At 42.5% G+C, this 27,167-nt stretch overlaps 1 protein-coding gene across 1 annotated transcript in view; it reads left to right on the forward strand.

Moving 5' to 3' along the window:
* EYA1 (EYA transcriptional coactivator and phosphatase 1) overlaps nucleotides 1–27,167 on the forward strand; it is a 106,254-nt gene that overhangs the window by 27,557 nt on the left and 51,530 nt on the right. Inside the window, exons 8-11 of the mRNA XM_056854234.1 lie at nucleotides 2,627–2,709; nucleotides 3,594–3,780; nucleotides 14,240–14,382; nucleotides 17,986–18,069. Coding sequence (XP_056710212.1) covers nucleotides 2,627–2,709; nucleotides 3,594–3,780; nucleotides 14,240–14,382; nucleotides 17,986–18,069 — 497 coding nt within the window. The remainder of the gene's footprint in view (nucleotides 1–2,626; nucleotides 2,710–3,593; nucleotides 3,781–14,239; nucleotides 14,383–17,985; nucleotides 18,070–27,167) is intronic.

A 27,167-nucleotide genomic window follows, 5' to 3' on the forward strand; every position in this document is an offset into this window, starting at 1 on the left:
GGTGGCATTCATGCCAGTGCCAGGACGTCGCAGCTCGGGACTCAGGCACAGGCACTGCCTTCTGGCAGCATTCCAGTGGAGCAAGTCCTCACGCCAGGATTCTGGGAGGTGTTCCTGAGGGTGGAGCTGCCTTTAGGCAGCTTCCTAACCCCTTTCGCCCGGGGATGCCCCTTCCCTCAGCAGCGTAGCTACGACACCTTTTTATGGTGTCGTATCCCCATTGGAGTCTATGGGAGCATTTTCCTAATTTTAATTTTTTTACAGAAGCTAAATTTCTTTCCGGTGGCCGGAAGCCTCTGAGAAGGCAGCGTGGCAGTGCCATTCCCAGCCACCATCGTAACACACGTCCCCTTAGAAATAGGCTGATAGCTCCTGAGATGCTTGGGAGGAAGGCAGCATATAAGTATTTTAAATACATATCTTCAGCTTTGAATGAGGTTTCTGCATCAATGTAGTGTTTGTAGTGGTGGATCATGGAGAGTACTGGTCACTGTACCAGGCACTGCTGTCTACTCTACGGCCACATGCCTGTACAGTGCACAGGCAGGGGCACCTACGACTCCAACACCTGTTGACGCCCTCCAGAAACAGATACCTGCTCCATTCAACAGTGCTAACTGTAAGAGTCCTGCAGTGAATGGCCATTTGAGCTGCTGCTGAGCTTTGGGTAGAAGAAGAGTTGGTTTTCTGTACCCTGCTTTTCTCTACCTTAAGGAGTCTCAAAGTGGCTTACAATCACCTTCCCTTCCTTTCCCCACAACAGACACCTTGTGAGATAGATGGGGCTGAGAGAGTTCTGAGAGGCATGTGACTGGCCCAAAGTCTCCCAGCAGGCTTTATGTGGAGGAGTGAGGAATCAAACCCAGTTCTCCATATTAGAGTCTGCCACTCGTAACCACTACGCCACACTGTATTGTTACATCCATAGGTATTTAAAATAAGAATTGATAGCCAAAGACTGCAGTTTTAGACATGGCATTTTAAAAATTATGGACAATTTCAAGACTGCTATGTATTTCAGGTTTTCTTTTTCCACTGCTTCCTAAAAAGCAGTTGTACACCAACAACTTAGAATTTATTAATGTTTCACAAGTGCTTAGAAGTTATTCTGTATCACTCAAATCACAGATAGGTTCATGGAGGGTAAAAGGTTGTTGCTCTGATTTCACCATTGATTTACAAAATTATTTTGAGAGAGACCAAGAGAGTTGGGAGGGAAACATACTTTTTTGGAAAAGAGACACAAGTTTGCGACACAGCAGGGAATGGAACTCTTGTATTCTGATCCATCACCTTAGGCCCATTTCCCACTCATCTTGTCTTTTTCTGTACCTCATGAACTAGTCTACTATTATCCCATAATGATGATAAATTACCGGGGCAGATTATGGCAATATTTTGCTATCTCAATGCATCTTTATCCTCCTGGCAATTGCAGCTTTTTGATTTCCCTTTGCCCTACCCCCTCCTCCACACAATTGCACTCTAAGTGTCCATATGTTCAAATTTGCTTTTGGGTCTAACAGGAGGTTGCTGCCCTTTCGAAAGTATAGCTTTTGTAGATAAAGGCATTAAGACAGAGGGCCCATCTGTCCATTTTGGGCAGCCAGGGTTGAGAGAGCATTGCAGTGTCCAGACACATTTAAGCAATGGCCTTTCTATTCAGATGTCATGTAATAATGCTCTTAGTGTTGGGGCAACAGCAACTTCATGCAAGAGAAAATTGCTGCCCAAGGCTGTATTTAAGGAACTGCTAAAGTACTATAATTGCATGTGACACTATTGGAGAAGCACATATGCTCCAGAGAGATTTGAGTGAAAACTTCCCTATTGCTTCTATAGCGTGAGGAAAATGTAATAGCAGTAGTACTCAGAGATGCACATTCTATATATCTTCAGTTATATTGAAAAGAACATTCAGATCTGAAAACTTTTTATAGTCTAGTACATGATCAGAAGAGACACTGTGTGCAGCTATTTCTTTGGACTGTACCTCTTTAGACAATAGGTGGTCAATCACATGCCTGTTTTCTGTGGGTTCCTCAAGCTCTTCATATAACAGAATATTCTGTCATGAATCCCTTACCTGAGGGCAGAACCCACGAAATGCACCATGTAGCTATTATGGTTATCTCAAAGAAACCTGAATGATTATAAATTTTAATTCTGCTCTCAATGTATTTGATTGGAACAACTTTGTAACCTTCATATAATGCAGAGTTCTGGCATCACTGGACAACCTCCAATGAGGCAGCAGAGTGAGCAAAAAGCACTTAGACTCATGAAAGGGGGGGGCTTTGATTTCTGCTATTTTTCTGACCAGCTATGGCTTTCTGTGCTGTCTCTCACAGTATTAGGGCTTTTATGGGGAGCAAGAGGTTGCAGCCAGAAGGAAGAGATGGAAAAGCTCCATTGCATGTGGAACTCTGCTTCTGGTTTTCTTAATCTCTTCCTCCATAGTGTATCACTTCATTCATACAATATGTTCATGACAACCAAAGCATGATTCATTTTTGCATTAACATAGAGAAAATATTTACAAATATATCAAGCCAACTACCATATATGTTCTTATTAAATACACTGTTTTGGTGATTCATACAAGCTTTGTATTTGTTTATTTCAGGAAGCAGTTTCACAACATCATCTGGAATATATGCTGGAAATAATTCACTCACAAATTCTAGTGGATTTAATAGTTCACAACAGGTAATTATATAAAAAAGTACCAAATGACAGTGTGCAAAAAAAAAAAAAAATGAGGAGGGAAGGTTTTCTCAGTAAGCAAATGTCATATGTACCCTCATTCTTCATAAAAAGTTGAGAAGTACTTTAATAGTACCATCCTATGCAGGATTACACTTTCCTAAACCCATTGACTTCAGTGGGTTTAGAAGAAGGTACTTTTGTTAGGATGCCACGGTAAATTTTGGGGTTTTGTTGCTCCCTTACTTTTCTACATTTTTCTTTTAAAAAAATCCAACAGTACAGTTATTTTACAGATTTATTTCCAACTTTACATTTTATCTAAAATTTAGTTTCCTGTTTATGCAAATGAATTCTGAGGGTAGTTAGGACATTCCAAAATTTGCATCCAATACTCATGATGTCTACTGAGCAAAATCCAAGAGGGCAGAGAAACTGAGGCATTTGTTCATATTTAGATTCTAGAACAGGGGTCCCCAACCTTTTTGAGTCTGTGGGCCGGGCACCTTTGGAATTCTGACAAAATGGTGGGTGCAGCCACAAAATGGTTGCCACAAAATGTCTGCTGCAGGAGACAGAGCCATCCACAAAATGGCTGCTGCATTTTATATTCAGTTACACATTGAAGATCCTGGTGCTTTGGTGACAGCTACTGCCAAAGTAATGTTTTAAAAAATTTGCACAGCCAATCAGAAGCCTTGCCAGGCAGAAGCCCCGTGTGGCCCAAAACTTTCTAAAAACACTTGGTAGGCACCAGGAAATGGGTTGTTGGCTGCCATGGCACCCATGGGCTCCACGCTGCTGACCCCTGTTCTAGAAATATACACTGAAACATAGCAGCATATTAATGGGAAAGTCTAATACAGCTTTTTTCCCCACTCTGTTAGGAATATCCATCTTACCCCAGCTTTGGCCAGGGTCAATATGCACAGTATTATAACAGTTCTCCGTATCCTTCACATTATATGGCAAGCAGCAATACCAGTCCAACAACCCCTTCCTCCAATGCGACATACCAGCTTCAAGAACCACCATCTGGCATTGCAAGTCAACCAGTTACAGATCCTACAGCAGGTAATTACACAGATTTTATTACCCCTGTGGGCCACATTTTTTGGTACTTGAAGGGTATTTTTAAAAGAATCCTGAATTTATGGTGCCACTAGCACAGTATTGACAAAGGGTACACTTAGGTTAAAAAATGAAGATCATTGAATTTTTAAGCACAGATTTTACTGTTATTTTAGTGAGAGCACAAAAAAAATTAAGAACACAAATGAGCTGCATGGAATTCTTTACAGGTTATTACTAAAACATTTCTAGATACTAGTTTACAGCATTGAGACATGATTGAAAGTTGAATTGAGAATCCTCATATTTAGGTCGTTAACTTGTTCTGTTTCTCTGTATGAAGAGAAATGTAGATTAGTACAGGTGGAGTATCCCTTATCTGGACTGCTTGGGACTAAAAGTGGTCCGTATTTCGGATCTTTCGATATTTTGAAATACTTTGGAATTTTTGCATAAATATAATGAGATATCTTGGGGATGGGACCCAAGTTTAAACATACAATTCGTTTATGTTTTATATATATGCACATAGCCTGAATGTTATTTTAAACAATATTTTTAATAACTTTGTGTACATTGTACCATCAATGGCGCTGCTGAGGACCTGTGAGTAATGCCTGCATGCCAGCTCAAAAGGTCCAATTTTTGGATCAGTCCAGATATCAGATGTCCAGATAAGGGATACTCAGCCTGAGAGCCAGCATGGTGTAGTGGTTAAGAGCAGTTGTTTGGAGCAGTGAACTCTAATCTGGAGAACTAGATTTAATTCCCCACTCCTCCACATGAGCGGCGGATGCTAATCTGGTGAACCACTCCTCCAAATTAAGCCAGCTGGGTGACCTTGGGCTAGTCACAGCTCTCAGCTCTCTCAGCCCTACCAACCTCACAGGGTGATTGTTGTGGGAAGAGGAAAGGAAGGTGATTGTAAGTGATTGTAAGCCAGTTTGATTCTTCCTTACGTGGTAGAGAAAGTCGGCATTTAAAAACCAACTCTTCTCCTTCTTCTAATAGTAATATTAAGCAATTGCAAAAAAACAAAATCAAAAAAATATTTCCCTATTGATTTTTTAAAGAAGTACTAAGTTTATTTTTGGTGTCCAATAAATACCTTCTTAGACAAAAAGATGTTTTATTTTTAAAAATCCTAGCCACACCTAGACATTTTACGACTTGCAGTTTTGGAAGGCCACTTCAATGGGATTTCATATAGTGACAGAGTTTGCCCCTGTGACTATAGGTCCATTGAGGACTTGGCCCACGTAACATCCCAGTGCCCAAGATTTGAAGTTGAGTGTAAAAGATTTCTGATAACCATTATAGCTCGTTTTCTGGGAAGGTCACATCAGGATAAATTAATATTGCTACTGGCAGATAAGGATAAATTTATTGCTTTCCAAATGGCAAGGTTTGTTGTTTCTGTCATAAAAATAAAGATGACGATGAGGCATGCCAATGTAAGTATGGTTGACCTGCACACTGACTGCTCTACTCTAGGTCATTAGCTGTTTGGATTGTAAGGAAGTTTTGTTTTGAGATATTTTAAACAATCATTATGCATTTTAATCTTTCTTGTGAAAATGGATTTTTTTTATTATTATTTTTATTGAATCATTGTTGCTAAGGCTTATTTGCTGATTCAGTAAAGACAGACTTGACTTAAAAATCCTGTCTGAATGAGTGCAGTAAAAAAAACATATTGAAGGGGAACAACCCAGCAGCCATGTTCAAAGGGAACTCCACAAAGCTTAACAAGCCCCTGTTTTATTGTGTTTCTTGGTTAGACAGATGGAATGGGTTGGGTAAGAATAGGAGAGATGTGCATAAGCTGCCAGTTTCTTCTAGTGGCCTACTGTGTACATGCTCTGTTAATGATCTACATGGAGCCTTGTTCACTGGGCACCACAGGGCAGAGGAATGGGTCAACCCAAAATTTTTATATCTTAAAAGCATTTTAATTTTTAGTTGTTCGATCAGCCATGAAGGGAGCGATGCTGGGCAGCTCTGCTCAGAATTATGTACTGTTTCATTCAATGGATCCTGCTCACAGGAAAGTGTTCTTTCAGGTTTAGTGATATAGCCCCAAACATTATTTGTTAAAGCTGAAGAAAGATGGTAACTCTTGTGTAAGGCATAGCACACATGTAGCCAGGTTTTGTATTGTTTTTAAATAGCAGGGCATCCCTTGCCTCTCCGTGTTGTACTTTTGAAAAGTACACAGAAAAGTTTTGAAAAGTACACAGAAGGGGTGGTGTTGTTCCAAGAAAATAGAAAAGCCTGGCTTCGCATACGTATCTGCAGGCACTCACTTTGTTGCATTGCAGCTCCTGACTGTTGCAACATTACCAAAGTGAACTCGTTTTCCTTTTGGTTTCTGCATGTGTGCCATGGCAAACACCCCTACCCACCCAAATACCTGTATGGGTTATGAGTGTGTTATGGAAGAAGTGAAATTAAAGTTGGCTTGATAAAGTTAAGCAATGGTTGTTAAAACACATGCAAACAAGAGCAAAACGATATGTTATTCTCTAAAATTAATTTGGTTTTTTTTTCACATTTTGCCTGTCTTGTAGTAACTGAGAGATATGAAACAATTTTAGTTCAGTTAAGTTCATCAGTAGTGATGTGCCACTGCAATAGCACAATAACAGTGATGCAGATGTACTTAATGGTGCACCCTATGCAGAATTACTCTAAGTTCGCCGAAATCATTGGGCTTTGACTAGAGTAGCTCTGCATAAGATTGCACAAGCATCTAAGTCTATATAATAAGTCTATATAATAAAGTCTATATAATAAAAAATCTGCAACCAGCAAATAAATAAAAAAGAATGTTATCTAAAATACAAAACTATTATTAAATGGAAAGTAATCTTTATTTTTATTTTTTTGTATTTCACTTGCCATAACAAAATTTAGTGTGAATATGAGAACCTATGAAGCTGCTTTATGATGTCAGACCAATATGTAGTGTTGCCAGGTCTGGGCTGGGAAATACCTGGAAATTTGGGGGATGGAGCCTGAGGAGGGGAGGGGAGGTAGGGGCCTCAACAGGCTATAATGCCATAGAGTCCACCTTTCAATGTGGCCATTTTCTCCAGGTGAACTGATCTCTGTCACCTGGAGATCAGTTGTAATACCAGTACGGCCTGCTGAACTCTGACTGGAAGCTGATTTCCAGTGTTTCAGACAGAAAAAGGTCTTTCCAGCATTCATTTTCTGAAAAGCAAATTAGACATGACCTTTTTAAATGAAGTGGGTCTAAGCCTCCCCCCCCCACCCCCACCCACCCCCACCCCGACCCAACATGCTTTCCACACAGCAGCAATAAGGACATTGTAGAGGAGGAGGAGGAGGGGCTTTTGCTTCCCCCGCCATCCTGTTTTCCCAAACCAAAATGTCCCAAGGGGTGTCATTTGCCCCATTTTGGAGCTGCATGGGCATGGAATACTGCTTTAATCCACAGCTGCCTATTGGCTGTGGGGAAAGTGAGTCAGGTCTGGGGGAACATGATTCGTTGCAAAACATCATGTCTAGTCTGGCCATAAATTCCTTTGATGCTAGGGATTAAACCTGGTAACCCCTTCATGCAAACCATTTAGTCACATTCTGTAGTCTACAGCTTTTATGTTTATGTTAAGTACCACTTCTACTTCTGAAGCTTTGGCATGTAAAATTCCTTTTCATTTGATTAACAGGAGCATTTCATGGCACATTTGAATATTTAGGGCAAAGCCTTTTTTGAGAAGTCAAGAATATTTGGAAAGTATCCATTTCATTTTATCAACTTTGTTTTTAATAATAGCCACAGTGATATTAATTAGATAAAATATCTTTTTCATATTCTTTGTTTTGGAATCTATATGCAAAATAGAATAGGGCTAGAGAAATTCTAGGTTTAGTGTTAACATGACCCACAGAAAAGTCACTACTAGCACCAGGAAATGTTTCAGGCATTCAGTGTAAGCACCCTTTTCTACCTTAACTGCATGTGGGGAAGTCGCATTCTTCTTTGCTACAGCATAGTTTAGATCAAAGCTTCTTAAACTGTGGGTCACGACCCCATATGGGGTCGTGTAACTGAATGTGGGGGTTGCGAAAAATTTGGCAACATTAAATGGTAAAATTATATGTATAACCAAGAATTGTTTTAAAATAAATTTCTTTGAGTTATTATCAGTAAATGTTTGATTTGTATACCTATTTTATATACCTATATACCCGGGGTCATGTAAATATTTCTCGGGCGAAAAGGAGACGCAAGTGGGAAAAGTTTAAGAAGCCCTGGATTAGACCATGAGGATCTAGAAAACAGTCTCTCAGGACTCACTACATGTGACATTGGGAGTTTTATAAAATTCCACATGCAGGGATCCAATTTAGATCAGAGGGGAAGTTGAAGCCTTCTCCTAGCCATTTTCCCAAGCTGAAATGGATACAGGCCGGGGAGCCAATGTATTCAAACACATAAGACCTGCATCAGAACCTGTATGTTTACCTCTAGAGGGGAAATAGCTGTTTCCAGGACCATTTCAGACTGGAAAAATGGCATGAGTCTTAACCTCCACCCCCATGACATCATGGGCTTGGATTGGGCCCGGGTGCATGTGATTTTTAAAAAGTGCTGCCCTCAGGCAATGTCTGCATTTTTCTGTTTGAAGAGGCTGATATTTTAATACACCAGAACAAATATGCACTGTATAGTAAACACAGTGTTTTCTCTAGTCCTATGATCTGCCTGGATAATGATGTCACTTAAAGTTGTAGAGTCTGAATGTTTGGCTTCTTTGCAAATATGGATAAAGGGCAGGGGAGGAGCTACTGCTTGCATGTACTCTTGGTTGGTCTGCGAGCCGTTAATGACAATAGAACATCAGACTATGTCCCTGATTGCTCTCCTGGGCCCATAGTTAGACTTGGACTCCTTCTTTTTCCCCACGCTTGCACGCTTTTGTGCTTTCAAACTGACATAAAGCTTTCCTTAACATTTATCTTTCTGCTGCTAAAAGCTTCAGAATTTAATTTTTGTGTATCAGGCAGCTTCTATAGGCATAGGAGAATCGCTGTGTGTGCTTAACTGGGATCAGTTGCTTAATTGTATTTCCAAGTTGGCTTTGCATGCTTTCTGTTCTCCATTGTCCATGTAGAACAGCATGTGCAAAGAAGTATCACTACTGCTTTCCTTGGAAGGTCATTGTGTGTTACAGTTCAAGATCCTTCCAGTTTTGCCTGTTGGGAGATTTTGGAAAACAAGCTTTGGAAGTACAGTCATTTGAACAGCCAACCTGGGCAATTCCCAAAAAGCCACTCGCTCAGACTGTCAGGTCAGAAGCAGGTAAACTTTATTGAAGAAGCAACAGGTACAGCTAAGGTAACTTGCAGGTTCAAAGCTGCTAATGAGGAGCCAGGCTACTAGGCATAACTTAAAAGCATGATTACATCACAGGTGCAGTTTCAAACGGCCTGGGAAATGACTAGATAACGGTGCTTGGCAGGAAGGAGGAAGACGGAGCCTAAATACGGTGCTGCTCGTTGGCCGCTCAAGGCCAAGGCAAGGGAGGGGGGAATGGACAGGGAGTGGGAATAACAGAGCAAGTGAACATCAAAGCAAAAATGCAAACACTGGCCTAACTCATGTCAGGAGCCTAACCGCTTGTACGGGTCAGCCCAAGCATGGCTAGGCAAGGACTCAGAAGACATTCAGTGAAGAACCAAAAGGCAATCGAAAGGCAATCTCTGACATTAGGCAACAATCAAAAGGCTACTTCTCAAAGGCAACCTCTGACATTCTGCCCCCCTTAAGACCCCCCTCCTCCATCCGAACTCGGTTGGGGTTTTAAAGGGTAGGCACTGTGAAACTCACGAACCAGCCAAGGAGCTGCAACATGAGGGGCTGCCACCCACTCATCATGGGCCGGTCCCAGATGTTTCCACCGAACCAAATAAAACAACTCCCCGTTTCAGTTTGGAGTCGAGAATTTTAGACACTTCCAGATGCATCTCCCCCACCCCACCTCTGGGGACAGGGATACGTTTCCAAAAGGACCAAATTCCCTGCCATATACTACCCAAAAGGGGCTGAACCCTGTGGACGAATGGGGAGCATTATTGTAAGCATATTCAGCAAAAGGTAACAAATCAACCCAGTTGTCTTGATGGTAATTCACATAACACCATAAATAACATTCTATCACAGCATTGACTCTTTCAGTTTGTCCATCCGGTTGAGGGTGGTAGGCTGACGGCAAACCTTGTTCCACCCCCATTAATTTCAGGAAGGCCCTCCAAAATTGCGCCACTGGAACCTTTAAGCGCCTCCAGATTTTTGTGATCAGTCCAGACCTCAAAGGGCACCTCAACCCCCTCAAGAAAATGTCTCCAGATCGTGAGAGCATGTTTCACTGCAGCCGCCTCTTTTTCCCAAATAGCCCAGTTAATTTCAGCTTGTGAAAACTTCTCAGAGCAGTAAGCCCACGGCTTTAAATGTCCCTTTTCATCCTTTTGTAATAGACCCCCCCCCCATAGCAACATCGGAAGTGTCCACTTGTACGATAAAGGGTCTTTCACAGTCTGGATGCTGAAGCACTGGTTCAGATGTGAACAACTGTTTGAGCATATCAAATGCCTGTTTGCATTCGAGAGACCACTGAAGCCGGGCGGAGGACAACGTGGCTGCGGGTCCCTTCCCTTTCCTTCGTAGTAGGGAGGTGAGGGGTAAGGCTACTTGGGCAAAGTCAGGAATACAATTTCGATAAAAATTAGCAAACCTGAGGAATTGCTGTAGCTGCTTGCGCGTAGTGGGGGCTTCCCACTCCACCACGGCCCGAACCTTTTCGGGATCCATCTCAAGCCCCTGTTGCGATACAATATAACCCAGGAAAGTTATAGACGGCTGATGGAAGTCGCACTTGGACACCTACATTTATGTAGGGTTCCCCTACATAAAGGCCCAGTGCTGCAATTCGGGGTTAAGTCCTTCACGGAAATATTGTACTCGGGTGGCCTCGCTCCAGTCCAGGATTTTACTTGAAAGCAATTGAAACTCGCTTGCATATTGCTGATGGTGTTTGGAAGAAGTATCAGACACCCCAGAGGCAAGTGAATACCGCAGAGACCAGCACATATATAAAAGTGCTATTTTATTTCACTGTGTCAAAGTGCTTCGCAAAGCAACCACTTCTCTCAACCCACAACCAAATACACACATAGAACACTTATATACATAACTGGCATAGTCTCCCAGCCAATCAACTGTTGGCAGCCTAGTTGCCAGGATCATCTAGCTCAGTCCAGTTCAAGCCAGTTTTTCTGCTCAGTCATCGAGCTGTCATGTGACACCACCTATCACCTGGCTGTCACTTAGATCTTTCCTATCTGCTTGCCATGTGCAGTCTTTCATGTCAACAATTGCACCACCAATTTAGTCCCCTGGCGCAGTTGCAGCAGAGCTGTCTTGGCCTGCTCCCCCCGGTGCGGGTCTTCGAACCGGTTCCGGAGAGCAATCATGAAGTCATCCAGACTCCGCAAAACACAAGAGCATAGTTCATACTGTTGCACCATCCACGCTGCGGCCTCTCCTTGCAGCAGCGAAGCAACATACTGAACCCGGCTTTCGTCAGAGGTGAAAGTTTCCCCCTGCTCCCGCATAAAAACACCCACTTGGATCAGAAAATAAGACAACAGGTCACTCGACCCATCGAAAGTCACCTTCAATTCCCGCCGGTGCGGCGGGACTTAAGCAGGATGGTCCCCCGGTGGCAGCAGAGGTACAACGGGCTGCCCTGCCCCCACGGGCTGTCCAGCCCCCACGGGCTGCTGTGGCCGCGGCGGTCTCTGCCGCAAGTCATCCAATTCCCGTTCCATGTCTTGCATCAAGGTGTACATGGCGCCCATTCGTTCTGCCATCTCCTGCCTCTCAAACTGCAGGTGCCGACGTTCTTCTTCCCACTCATGCCGTAAGAGGGACTCCCGTCAGGTCGCATCTCCAGCAAACTTCCAAACGAGACCGCTGGCTTCTGCCGCATGGTGATGACCCCCGACAGGGCCCAGGAGCGGGGGGAATCCAGCCAAGTACTGAGACGGGACACTTGCGGTTTGGCGCCCGTGCCCGCCCCGTCCGGTTTCTCTCCCATTGGCTTCTCTTTCTTGGAGTCAGGATGGGCTCACCCAGCGCCGTCTTGTCCTCCTCGTTCTTGTCATCCGCCATAGCCACCCGTGCATTAGGATGGGAGCGGAGATCGGAGTAAGAGGGATTAGCAGCTTAATGTCAGGTTCTCCAGCTAACCTGGGCAATTCCCAAAAAGCCACTCGCTCAGACTGTCAGGTCAGAAGCAGGTAAACTTTATTGAAGAAGCAACAGGTACAGCTAAGGTAACTTGCAGGTTCAAAGCTGCTAATGAGGAGCCAGGCTACTAGGCATAACTTAAAAGCATGATTACATCACAGGTGCAGTTTCAAACAGCCTGGGAAATGACTAGATAACGGTGCTTGGCAGGAAGGAGGAAGACGGAGCCTAAACACGGTGCTGCTCGTTAGCCGCTCAAGGCCAAGGCAAGGGAGGGGGGAATGGACAGGGAGTGGGAATAACAGAGCAAGTGAACATCAAAGCAAAAATGCAAACACTGGCCTAACTCATGTCAGGAGCCTAACCGCTTGTACGGGTCAGCCAAGCATGGCTAGGCAAGGACTCAGAAGACATTCAGAGAAGAACCAAAAGGCAATCAAAAGGCAATCTCTGACATTAGGCAACAATCAAAAGGCTACCTCTGAAAGGCAACCTCTGACAATTTAGTTTGTTCAGAAATGAAAGCTGTAATTTGTAAGATGATTTGCAGATAATTTCATTCTAATTTTAAACATTAGCATTCAGTGCAATTTTTGTCACTAAAATCCCTAATATTATATAGAATTCCTTTTCCAAGAGTAATTACAGATATGTGTGTTGCCAGTTTTCTAGACGGGGCAGGGAATGATATAAATCCTTGTCATGAGCCTTTGTTAAAGTTTATATATTCCTCATGGTGTGGTGTGACGTGTATTTAAATATAATGGGTTGGCTACCATTGAAAAGATCTGCATGCACAAGAGGTTGGGCAATTACATCCTCCTCCTGAATCAGCCCTCCTGTGCCCCCTCTTAGTGCTCCTGGTAGGGTTGCCAGGTCCCTCTTTGCCACCGGCGGGAGGTTTTTGGGGCAGAGCCTGAGGAGGCCATTTTCTCCAGGTGAACTGCTCTCTGTCGGCTGGAGATCAGTTGTAATAGCAGGAGATTGCCAGCTAATACCTGGAGATTGGCAACCCTAGCTCCTAGGGGCTCCCTTGTCCTCCAGGAGCAGCATTGCAAGGGATATTTTGGGATACTTTGAGAGGAGTGGGGTGGGAAAGTTGCACTTCTTTATACAGAATGTAGATGCAAAGCAACCCATTTATAGATTTATATTTAAATATTAACTTTGTGAGGAGGTTGAGTAAAAAGCTGTAATTTTCCAACTGAAAATTAATGATACTTATACCTGATAAACTGTCAAGTTTGGTACAACATATTGATGGGATAGGGACTAAGGTTGCCCCCCCCCCCAATGTACAAATGATTTCCAGATGACAGAGATCAGTTCCGCTGCAGAAAATGGCCTGCTTTGGAGGGTGGGCTCTATGTTATATCCTGCTGAGCTCCCTTCCCTACCCAAACCCTTCCCTCCTCTGGCTCTGCCCCCAAAATCTCCAGGAATTTCTCAACCCGGAGCTGGCAACCCTAAGGATGTCCCATAAAGTACTGCGGGTGTAAGAGAGAGATTATCATATTTCTGTTATGCTTAGACATTAGAGATAGTAGTATTTCAAAGATTTGTTGGAATGTGGTGGTTTTCCTGCACATTTCCCCAATGAGGTATTCAGCACACACATAGGTTTTCACACATAAAAATCCCTCTTTTCTTCCCCGCTCCCAGCTTGCTATTAGATTTCCTTCTTGCCTGAGACTCTAATATTGCTTTTCTTTTTCTCCATTCTCTTTTTCTCCATTTGTGTTGTTTCAACCCCCCATTTTTCATTGAAGCATTAATAAGGATTTTTAGTTTTATCCTCACAATAGTCCTGTAAGATAGGTTAGTCGGGTTAGAGAGTAACTGGCCTAAGGAAACTGAGAACTTCTGGAATAAACGAGGATTCACTCAGACACCAATTACTCTGTCTAGTACACCACCCTGGCTCACTTTGATTTCAACAGCAAAACATGAAAGGAAGCAAAGAGCATGCCTGACTCTTCCAGTTGTGTTTATATATAATAGGAAGAGTTCTGGCTTCCACGAATTAATTAGTGTTCCTGCTTTAAAAATACTAGATGTATATTGTAATGTGTTACTTCAAAACAATTCTGAGACTTTGTGTGTTTATATCAGTGAGTCATACTATTAGTAATAAAATTCAAGTAGTTACAATTAAAATATGAGCAACTTTTTCTTCTGCAGCAGAGTACAGTACAATCCACAGTCCAACGACTCCCATTAAAGATTCAGAGGCAGACAGGTTGCGCCGCAGCTCAGATGGCAAATCACGTGGCCGAGGCAGAAGGAACAATAATCCTTCACCACCACCTGACTCTGACTTAGAGGTATTGTATATACAGTATTATTTATCATCCTAACTTCCCAAAGAGGATTCGGGAGATTACGAAATACCAAAACCAGTTGATGAATAAAAGCACATTCTAGTACCTGCAAGCCCACAAAAACAAAGTAAATTATAATTCCCAGCTAAAACCCATGCCACTCCTTCCCACTCCTACTCTTTTGTGTATACTTCTTACCATTTTTTAATGAGGCCTTCCCCTCCATTTTTCCAAGGGAAAAATTAGAAATTTCGGGAAGTGCTGAAAAATTCCTGTGAATTTCTGCGAAATACCTTTTCTTTTAGAATGAGTGAAATGCTTTTAAAAGCAAGGTGGGCATGCTGTAGACATAGGTCTAAAATGCATGGTCCCTTAGCCCACTTACTTCCCTGTTTATTCCCTGTTTCTCCCAGGATCAAATCTTCATGAACGGATGGTACCTTATTTACTGTTGGCTCAGCCCTGTCTCAACGCCAAACGAACCCGGTTTTTGCAATTCCCGAGTCAAACCGTTATAAACTGAACGAGCGCACACATTACACGGGCTGAGTCTTCCCCCTCCCCGCGCAAGCTCTTCACCTTTTTTCTCTCTCTCTCTCATATTTATTTGAACTGACCGATCACCAGGGGGGCGGGGGCGTTGCAAACTTAACAGGAAGTATGCGTGTCCCGCATTTTCTGTTTTCATGGATGGATCAGCACACAGTTTCATCCCAGATCATTCAAGGTAATGTGTACAGTTCCCCACCACCCAGCCTGGGTTAATTTTATCCTGGCTGGAACGGGGAAGAAAGTGGGTTAAGGGACCATGTGTTTTAGACCATATACAACTCTTCAAGATGTATTGCAACTAGAAGGATACATACTCTTCATTAGGGGAACATAAAGGGCTTTCATTGATTCTCAACAGTTGTATGGCTTCTGTTGCCCTTTTGACCTGATGTGGTTGACCTTTTCACCTCCCCTCAAACCACTGTGTGACACATTCACCCACAGACTGGGTAAAAAGTAGCTTATTGCCCTACCTTACAGGAGAGAGAAAAAAGATCAGAAGGAGGTGGGGGAGAAACCACACCAAAGCCTCAGAGGAAAACTAGAGGTTTCATTGAGAATTTAGCTCCCTCTACCCAGATAGCAAAAATTAAGATACATGTGCTAACGTAGCACAGGGGGCTTTACGTTTTCTCTCTAGTATTGGGACTGTATGCAATTTTGCTTGTACATAACTAACAGCCCGTTACTGAGGGAAGAGGCTGTACTGGTGGCTGGAGGCAGCGCCACGGTGCTGCCTCCAAAGGAGGATTCAGCCCCCTCCCCCAATGAAGCCAAAATCCTGCCCTTTTGACACCTTTTTAGGTGGCGTATCCCCATGGAACCCAATGGAGCGGTTCCACAGGGATACGCCACCTAAAAAGGTGATGTATCTCGAGGTAAGCACAAAGGGGGCATACCCCAGCCCAAAAGGGCTTAAGAGGCTGCCTAAAGGTGGCTCCAGCCCAGGAACGCCCCCTGGGAGGACGGCACACAGACACCAGTGCAAGGTTTTGCCTTTGTCCCTGGGCCGGGCTGCCACGGCACTGCTGGGAGGATGGCCTGATGCTGGCGTCCATGCCTCTCTCGGTGGTGCATGTGGCCCGGGTGCCAGTACAGGGGGCCCAGATGCCAGTGTGGCCACTTCTGCACCTCATAAGCTCTTTCGGCCCCAGAGCTCAGGGATGGGCTGAAAGGCATTATAAGTTAAATTCCATAAATATGTTAAATACTGCAATTTTATATGCAAAGTAAGTTATAAATTATTCATTTTATGTTGTTAAAGCAGTAAAATTAGTTTAGATTTGATAGGACAGTAAGTATTGCATCTATTTCAATTTCCTCCAAAATTTCTGTTTTTTTCTGGGGGCGGGGGGACGACAGGAAAAAAACAGTTTTTTCTCATGGCTTCAAAATTTCTGGAAATTTGACATCTCTCTCTTTACCTCTAAAATTACCCACACACAGCTGCTCTAATTTAATCTCTCACATAAGGCAGCTGCATAACAATTGTACTTACCGTATTTTTTGCTCCATAGGACATACCTTTCCATAAGACACCTAGTTTTTAGAGGAGTAAACAAGAAAAAATCTTGTTTTCCTCCTCTAAAAACTTGTCTTATGGAGCGAATGCTGGCTGGGCGCGTGCGCGTCGGGATGGCGTGAGCCGGCATTCCCCGCCCCGACGGCCAGCTGGGAGGTGGGTGGGGCCACACAGAGCGAGCCGGCACACATGCCCAGCCGGCTCTGTGCGCCCCACCAGCCTCCCAGCTGGCGGGGCACACAGAGCCGGCTGGGCGCGTGCGCGTCCGGATGGCGCGAGCCGGCGTTCCCTGCCCCGACGGCCAGCTGGGAGGCGGGTGGGGCCGCACAGAGCCGGCTGGGCATGTGCGCCGGCTCGCTCTGTGCGGCCCTGCCTTCCTCCCAGCTGGCCGTCAGGATGGGGAACACTGGCTCGCGCTGTCCCAACGCACACGTGCCCAGCCGGCATTCGCTCCATAAGACGCATGGACATTTCCCCTCACTTTTGAGGAGGAAAAAAGTGCGTCTTATGGAGCGAAAAATACGGTATTTCACTTAGAAGGGAATCTTCCTAAATCTATTGCATAGTCAGTCTTATCCATATGTTCTGCTGTTTCACACTAGTTGTCTGATTCCCCCACACACAAACAAAGAGGAGCTACAGAAACCAAGAACCATAATCTCTACCAAAAATTTCTTAATGTCCCTTGAGGGTTTAAATACCTTACAGCTGAAAATGGAAAACGGTAGTGCCACATCCCAATCGCTGTAAAGTCCTGATGCCATTTCCCCTAAATATTTAACATCTAATCTATTTCTATTCCTGAAAATGAATTTGTAAATGTGGAGAACATAAATAGGGGAGGGGGATGAGACAAGCTATAATGGATTTAAATGACTACTCGCTTCTGGGGATGTGCAATATTAATGCTCCTGTACCACTCTGGCAGATTGTCTTGGCTGATGGGTAGCAAGTATAACTTGCTATCCTTCAGCCTGCCAGAAAGAACCACAAAATGAATTTTGAGCCAACATCCTGAGAGTTCTTGGGATCTGCTGCTGGAATTCCCAAGGTTCCCATGCTGCCATTTTCAGTAGAATGGCCATTGAGGGGAATCCAAGGCATTCCTGACACCATATATATCTCCCCATTGACTTCATATATGCCAGATTATGGGGGTACCATAAGAGGACTCCAGAAAGACCAAGCAACATATATCAAGTGTACTCAGGACATAGTGTTAAGCAACCCAGACATCTTCTCACTCACTGGATAAATAATTCTTTCTGTGTCTTTCCAATGGTCCCTATTTGTAATTAAATAAAGTATTCATGCGTTTAAAGGTATTGTAGTAAAAAAAATTGCTACAATTTTAATATGCTATATTCTTCTAATGAAATTATGCTTAATTATATTTCTAAAATAATATAAAAACATAGCTTTAATGCAATATGTCTTTTAGAACAATTTTCGCTATGTGTATTGATCATGTATTTTCTGTTTCACTTACTGACTTTAGAGTGGGGTCCATTGATTTGGTTATCTTTTCACAGAGAGTATTCATTTGGGATTTGGATGAAACGATCATCGTTTTCCATTCCTTGCTTACAGGATCCTATGCTAACCGATATGGGAGAGTAAGTACCATGATACTACTACTTATTTACAATAGTATACTGTTTCATAATGGTTTTTCTATATGCTGAAGAAATCTATAGAACTGTACAAATAAAAGGAATGATTTAGTATTAGTAGTAGAAGCCTAGGTAGATAGACTACCTCTCAAGAGTTGTCTAATGGTCTTTGAGGACTGGTTGCACAAGAATATTCAGTTGTACTATAGATCAGTGGTTCCCAAACTGTACTTGGTGCTCCACGAAACATCTCCTAGTGCTTCGTGAAGAGATTGGAAAATAAAATACTACTTTTGGTTTAGTATACAGGTGTGAAGTGAAAATTAGTGCTCCGTGATGAATTTCTCTCCTGAAAAGTGCTCTATGACTCAAAATATTTGGGAACCTCTGCTACAGATTATGAGCTATTCCAATGTATTTATAAAACTGGCCAAACAACAATTCTGTTACCAGAATTGTTTGATGTTTTTATAAACTAGGAATGATACATCATAGGAGTTACTTTTTTCTTTTTAAAAGAACCAAGTTTTTTTCCCATAAGAACATAAGAGCAGCCATGCTGGATCAGACTAAAAGTTCTGAGTCTGGCATCATATTTTCCATAGAGGTCAGTCAGAAGAAGGATAGCCCTCAGCGGCTTTTGCCCACAGTAACTCATATGCAGTGCCATATTAATCTTCTTACCAGTGGCTGTGAAAAATACCTCAGGGACAAAAATATTCATGAAATGAGTCTTTCTGATGGTTCAAGGGCAGTATCTGGGGTTGCAGCGCCCTTCAGAATTTCTGCAATCGAGCCTCCTGCGGTGCATCAGATCACAAGAAGGAGCTGAGAGTTAGTCTCATGCGCCTCTGAGTTGAGACCTGGCTCTGAGCTGAGACCTGGTTCTTTCTCCCCAGCACTCTCCTGACTCAACCTTAAAAAGCTCTCCTAGGGAAGGAGCATTCCCAGGCTTCTTTAATCCTCCCTCTGGCAGGGTTGGGCCCTCCTGACTGGCAGGGTCCCAGGCCAATGAGGCATTGGCCAGGGAAGCTTTCAACTGCTCCTCGTTAGGCATTATTGGGCCCAAGAGGGGCAGGGCCATTCCTCCTGCATCTCCCCCCTTCTCCCAGAATGCCGCATTCCTCCAATCTTGGGCCCAGCCTGCCATGTGCCTGCCCAGCCTCAACAAGAGTGGCAGGCTGCCAGCACCCTCCTTCCCCGTCCCAGGGCCACCCCCTGCCTCCAACATGGTGTTTAGGTGGGCCCCCTATTGCACCGCCACCTGAGTCACCACAGGCCACTGAGCCATCCTCCACGGTGTACTTGGGCATGGCCTCCTCTTTTTCCCACCTCACCTCCCCCACTACAGACAACCCCACCATGCTTTCCCACAGTTTCAGGCTGGCCTGCCTCTCTCCTTCTATTGCCATGAGCCATAGAGCTGTGTTCCTCAGTGGCTGGCCTGCCTCACTCCTTCTATTGCCATGAGCCATAGAGCTGTGTTCCTCAGTGGCTCCAGTGTCGGTGGCCTGGGGAGAGGTCACCGACATGGTGTCCCAGATTGGTAAGTGCGGGATGGGGAAGGGCTATCCCCTGACAAAGTCCCCAAGTTCACTGAGCACTAAACAAATAAGAATATTGCATGAAATTTATATGAAAAATGTATCAAAGATCTAGCTAAGTCAATGCACTGCATATACTCTTCAGTTTATGCTAGGTTTTACCAATACCAGAAGTCATTTTTGATTTGAAAAACCATGGATACAGTCCAGGATCTACAGAACTAAAATCTAGTCCTGCATATCCAAGAGATAAATAATTTCTCCAATTTGCTGACATATGTATGTCAGATTTATTATACTTTCAATAACTGGGCTGAAATTGAGGTTATTAACCGTATTAGGTTGTGGTAAGGCACTGCATATGAACCTTAAATATTTGAATCTCTGTCCCTCTTTCTGTTTGGTTCTTAAAATGAATTATAATTTTTACAAAACTGAGAGAAATGTGCCAAGGTATTATTAAGGCTTTTTCAATGTTTGATGGTATTGACTTGGTTTTTGTACTTCCTTAATTTGGTGTATTGCATTAGACCATATACAACTTCAGAATATTGGATACGTTGATTAGGAAATTTGCACGTGTCTTCTGAAAAGCATCAAGAACTTGCAATGCACAACATATATTTAAAAAAAACTTTAGTCGGAGATCAGATTTAAAAGTGATGCTGAGTATGTAAAAGAAATTTAGCTGTGTGGGGTTACATGCAGCTGGGATTGTATTTACACTAGGTCATCAACCACAGCATTAGAACACTGTAAATGCAGCATCAGTGCACTAAGAATCCACATGCTGGTGTTCTAATGCTTCCTATATGAACATCTGAAGCCTTATACTGAGTCAGACCATTGATCTACAAGGTCAGTATTACAGGTTGTGTATCCCTTAGCCGGACTGATCCAAAAACCGGACCTTTTGAGCTGGCATACAGGAATTACTCACAGGCCCTAAGCAGTGCCATTGATGGTTCAATGTACACAAAATTATTAAAGTATTGTTGAAAATTACATTCAGGCTATGTGTATGAAGTATATCTAAAATGCATATAAAACATAAATGAATTTCTTGTTTAGACTTGGGTCCCATCCCCAAGATATCTCATTATGTACATGCAAAAATTCTGAAATATTCCAAAATACGGAAAGATCCGAAATATGGACCACTTCTGGACCCAAGCAGTCTGGATAAGGGATACTCGTACTACCACTGGCAGTAGCTTTCCAGAATACCAGGGAAGGCATCTGTTACATCATTTACTACCTGATCCTTTTCAATGAAAATGCCAGGGATTGAACCTGGTATCTTCTGCATGCAAAGCAGATGCTCTAGCACTGAGCCATGGCTCCTCACCATACACCATTAAAACACAATACCTACCTTGAACATGTAGGGATTTTTTTTGTTTACACATTTCAGTCATAGACTGATTATCCATTTTCATGCCATTAGCCATAAGGGCAAAGCAACTCAGTAAATGTCATTGATTAGTTGAGGAGGTGGTGTGGACTGGCCATCTTTTAGCTTTCCCAAGGCCATTTTTATCATGGATATGGTGGTGAAGTGGTGAAGAAACCTTGGTTTGCCATTTTAAATTTGTAGACTCATATCTATAAGCAACTCACACTGATAAAACCAGTAATAACATAGTCAATAAAAACAATGCATTAGTTAAAAAAAAAAAGTTTCACACCATCCTTCTAGTTATTATAAATATCACTATTTATGTATTTGATTAACTATAATAACATAAACACGCAAGACCCTGCTGATATTATGGGCACCTTCGGTAAATGTCCATGAGATTCACCCAACCACATGGCAGTAAATAAGGGGATTTTACATTTTTTTTCAGAAGCAGAGTATTGCTGTTTTGAGTGTTGAGAAGAAGTGATTTCTCCCTATGAATGTGCTATTTGGAATAAAGATGTCTGGATCCTGTGCAACAAATGAATAACAGCTGTGTAGATATCATGCTAAAAGAGAGAGTCTGGAAAGACTCAGTATGTTCTTTGAATATATACAAAGGGAGGTGCCTTCTGCACATTTGTGGTTATTAATTATTTTACTGCTTACAAGATTAGCGGCTCAAACTGGACAGCACCAGTTACCACATGATTAACTCTCAGAAGCTTAAAAAGATTACTGCCAATGGACTGTAGATATTGCATGAAACAGGAAGGAAAGCAGTAAGAGTGCCACTGGATATTTTGCACTGTTGAATTGAAAAAGCAATTTTGCCTTAATTTTTAAAACCTGATTATCTTTTTGTGCTGTAATACTTACTGTAAAGAGTAAAGGAGAAACAACTCCCCCCTTTTTTGCATAAGATTTCAATTGTGGCTTTTCAGATTAACTGGAAAATAAGCCAAGACATGCATAGTGAGTAAACTTACCTGTTTTTCAACTTTTTTCTTGCCCACAGAACAAAGGGAGTGACTGGTGAATGTTCTAGAATGACATGCTGGTAGTGTGTGTTGCTTGACACCCTTGTTCTGTGCAAGAACGCGTGGTTCAGCCCATGTGGTAGTTCCCTTCTTAATTAAAATGAAGTTAATATCCCTCTGGGATTTGGACCTGTTCGGTATGGTTTTCTAGGCATAAACATTGAATTACAAATCATAGTAAACATGCAGCGGATTGCAGTTATTTCAGTACACTGATTATTTAAGAATTATGGTTGTGAATAGCAAAACAAGTTTCAGTCATAGTTAGGGTTGCCAAGTGCCCGGTGGTGGCGGGTAAAATCCTGCCGATCCACCAGGCTGCCCGCCGGCCAACTGATGGCCGATGGGCACCGCGTGCATGCTGCCTGCGTGGTGCGTCCACAGCCCTTTCGATTTTACCCGAAAATGACGTGGACGCTCTGGCAATCTTGAATAAAACTCTGTGGAAACCACAGAGTTTTGGCCGAGATTTCTAGAGCCTCCACGTCACGCAGGGGGGTGTGCGCGTGTCGCAGCCAAGTCCCTGGAAAGCTCTTGCCAGTGGATCTACGGGGCCTGGCAAGCCTAGTCATAGTATTTTATTACTTTATAGCGCAATCCAAAGGGGGGTAGTTTTGACACGGCTGGGAATGGCGCAGCCACAGTACAGCTGGGCTGCCTCCTGATCGGTTTGCTGCGCTGAGGCAAGCAAGCCACATAGGCAGATTCCCCAAACCCCTGAGGAACTGCTGTGTGCTGTTCTATGGGGCTACGCCACCATTTTTTCTGGTGCAAGTTAACGCTGGTAAAAATGGGTGATCCTGAGGCGAAAGGGCTTAGGGAACTGACTAATGTCAGCCCCGTCCCGGGAACATCCCCTTTAGCGGTGGTGTGAGACTCTGTATCAGAGGAGCACTTCTGCCGAGGCTGCACTGGTGCCCACAACTCGCGCTGCTGCACCTCTCCCTGGTGCCACTGTAAGTAGCCCAGCACTGGTGTTAGTGCCCATTCAGACAGCCCAAATGGCACTTAAAGCCTGCACAGGGGTCACACTGCCTCCAGAGGCCTTCCCCCCCCCCGCCCCCCTTAGGATTGTACTGTTCATTTGTCCACTAAAATCCAAGCCACCACTGTATTTGCATTGATTGAATAGTGGGGATTTCAAGCAGAAGAACGTTGTCAAGTTCTTTTCCTGTAGATTGTTTAGATTGAGTGCAGTTTGATTTGGGAATTTTTGTGCTAATTTGTAAATTAGGGTGGGGGGGAATGGAATTAATTTCCAGTACTAAGTCAATGCATTCTTCTTCATGGTGCATTATATTTTAACTGTGTTTTAATTGTTGTTTTTATGTTTTGTGCGTATTTTTGCTCTGATTTTAATTTTGTGCGTGTTGGTTTTAATGTTTTTTAGATGTGGTTTTATTATGTATGTTTTAATTTTTAGGCACTTTGTTGCCCCTTAAGAGGGCAGAAAGGCAGAGCATAATTTTTTTAATCGAGTTTTTATCAGGATACAGAAAAGGGGAAGGGCGGGGAAGTAAGAAAATAAAGAAATAAAGAAAATAAGAAAATAAACATCACATCTTGATCCTTGTCCAGTACAGCCACCACCTCTACCATATCCTGAATAATACACTGACCCTTATTTTGCTAATATTATTGACTATACTCATAATACCTATTTCACTGCAGTTTAAATTATGGTTATCTTACTATCATATTCTGTCCTACGTGTCATAGAGCATAAATTTTGTGAAATAAAATAAACTAAGAAACTGAGCTTGAAAACCCTGTCATGGACTCAGAATAACAGTTAACTATTATCTCGCTGAATTAGCCCATGTAAGAGTCATGTAATTTGCTGATTTCTATTCATCCACTGCCAGGGAATTATGCTAGCAGTCAGTTATAGTTTCATTGTTATTTGCCCATAGCTTTCCTGTAGAGGTAACAAAGGTGCTAGTGCACTGTCCCACTTTGGACTGCAGGTAGAAGATACCATTTTTACAGCTCCTCTATGATTAAAAAAAAACTTGAATCCTCTCTTAGGTTTTTTTTTTCAATTGCAGGTAAAATGTTTTACATAGAAAAGAATTTTAAAATTTGAACAATCCATTCTATTACCTCAGAACTCTACTCATTACTGGTGCATTTGTAAATCTAAACATCTGAACATGAACATTGTTTTTAATTATTATGGCTCAATGCAATTTATAAGTTTTTTCCCTATGCTAGACACCATCACGACATACTATGACAATGAATTTCATCAGTTGCTTATATGTTGCAAGAAGTCCTTTTTTTGGTTTCTCTATACATCTTCTGAATCTGAAGTATGCCAGAAGTTTCAGAGAGAAATCCTCTGTATCAGTAGTTCCCAAACATTTTTGTGCCACTGCCTCCTTGGTTCCATAAATTTATCCCCAGTGCGTCTATCCTACCCTATCAAAAAGCATTATTCAGAATAGCAGTTTGTATGATCCACTAAGGAAGATAACAATAGAATTCAGAAGAGTGACAATTTATTTCTCATGTATTCAAAATCCAATTAAAATGTTGTAATTTATTCAACAAAATTGATGAATGTGATCCAGTGATACCAGCTTTTCAAAGTCTAATAGTCATTTAGCAAGAATTTTAGATACCACATTTAGTAACCACTTGATGAAGGGATGCCAGGTTCCCAATGTTTGGTTTAAAGTCACTTAGCAGAAGTCTTAAATTACCACATCTAGTAATCTGGAGTTGATTTCTTTGCTTGGAGAGAAGTCATATAACCACACTAAAACCACGTTCCACCAAATATGATGTTGGAATGCAACAAAGAGCTTCTTAATAACTGTGCATAGAGCAGGATCGCGATCAGACATTTCCTTCTATAACCAAAACTCTTAGTACAATTTCTTAAACTTTGGCTTCAGCCCAATGTCATTTTGTAGCACAACTGGTTCTCCCCCCCACTACCCCAACTTCCTCAATATCTGAAAATGGATTTATCACCCAGTCTGGAATTTCCTTCAAAAAATATCCTCAAATTTCTCAGACATGTCTTCATGAAGCATATCCAAATGATCACAAAAAACTTGCTGATCATGATCTTGTATCCCACCTTTCTCTTCTAGCTCAGGCAGGCTCAGAAATTGGTATAGTTCACAATGACCTATATTACGTTTGAAGAGTGTTAACTTTGAAATAAATGTAGAGACAATAGATTTTGCCTTTAAAAGATTGACTTGAACACATGAACACATGAAGCTGCCTTATGCTGATGGAAGAAAAAAGAGGGGAATAAAACCCAACCTGAAAACATACATATATATATATTTTCTTTCTACCCAACCTTGGGTACCCAGCTGCCTTATACTGAATCAGACGCTTGGTCCATCAAAGTCAGTATTGTCTACTCAATCCTGCAGCGGTTTTCCAAGGCCTCAGGCTGAAGTCTTTCACATCACCTACTTTCCTGGTCCCTTTAACTGGAGATGCCGGGGATTGAACCTGGGACCATCTACACGCCAAGCAGATGCTCTACCACTGAGCCAAAGCTCCTCCCCTTAAATTTGTTTAAACTTCATTTCCTTGCAACTGCAAATTCATGTCACTGAACCTTGCAAACAGTTCTGATAAATAAGCAATATCATACCTGATCTCTTTGAGTTTATCAATGAGCAAAACATTTGTGTCTTCAAAACACTCCACAATGGTGTCAAAAAGGTCATAAAAATGTCTCACACAGTTGCCTTTTGATAGCCAACAAACTTCAGTATGAAGCAGTAAATGTTCAAAATCTTCATCATTCTCAAGACAGAGCTCCCAGAATAGTCGATCATTGAGAGCATGGGTTTTAATTTTATTCACTGCAGTAATTATAGTGTATGAAGACCTGTGCAGGCAATCACAGTTTTTTTACAACCAGATGTTGGTGATGAATGACACAGTGAATGGTAAAGGCATCTGGCACAGCCTGGTTGATCATAAATAAGCAAACAACATGGTCAAAAGGGCCCATCTCCCGTGCCTCCCAATGCTCCCTTGCTTCTTAGCACCCCCTAGGCATTCCTACCACCCTAGGTGGTGGTACCATCCACTTTGGAAACCAGTGCTATATATCCAGTCTTTCCATATCGTTCTTAATTTTATGAACCTCTGCTGTGTCTCTGCTATGTCTTTTTCTACCCATTCTCCTAAAGCCTCTTCATATCTGTTTTTACTGGTAAAATGCCCCATTAAGAGGACATTAAGAGCCACTAGCAGTGGTTCTCAATCAGTGGTACTCATACCCAGTGGGATGCAGAAGTAGTCTAGGTGGGATGCAGGTTTTTTGTAACAAGTTCTAAAAATTTGTTTTTTCTCAATCCCTCCCTACAAGTATGACATGCTGTCTCCTGCCGACTTTACCCACGACGGATTATCCATATGTGTTTTTTTGCATGTTACTTGTAACCTTGGACACTCGGTCTTATAATACCACATTCCTCCTGCCCACTAGTAAGTGTCTTTGATTTGCCACTTTCTACCAATCCTACCTGAAAGGGATTATCTATTAAAGCCATAGCAATAAAATTTACTACCAATATTACTATTGCAAAAAACTTTATCCTTAAATCTTACTGTAAATGATAAATATAGTAACAGAATGCATGTAAACATGTAAATGTCCTTGGGAAAAGTGGGCTTTTTGTTTTATATCATAATAAGACCAAGTTCTTTGATAAAGTGAGTGGTGTGACGTAGAATATGAAAGATTGAGAACCACTGCACAAGGACAGAGGTTATGATGCATTTATGCATATAGATCAGGATCCCCAATGTGGTGCCCATGGGTGCCACGGTGCCCAGCAAACCTTTTCTGGTGCCCATGAAGTGTTTTTAAAAGGTGAGTGGGCCAGGTGGGACTTTTGTCCATCAAGCTTTGGATTGGCCACTAAAGATCTCATTGGCTGTCAAGAGTCAAGAAAATAATTGCTTTTGGCAGCAGCTACCATCACAGCATAAGTATCTTCACTGCAAGCCTGAAGGGATATGCAAGAAAATATTTTAAACAACATGTTAATTTTAAAAGGCATCCTGTTAAACAGAGCCTCTGCCTGAAATATTGGACAGTTACGATTAAATTTATGCATGATTTCACTGACA

Source organism: Euleptes europaea, chromosome 8 (genome assembly GCF_029931775.1).
Source record: "Euleptes europaea isolate rEulEur1 chromosome 8, rEulEur1.hap1, whole genome shotgun sequence".
In the NCBI taxonomy this organism is placed as follows: domain Eukaryota; kingdom Metazoa; phylum Chordata; class Lepidosauria; order Squamata; family Sphaerodactylidae; genus Euleptes; species Euleptes europaea.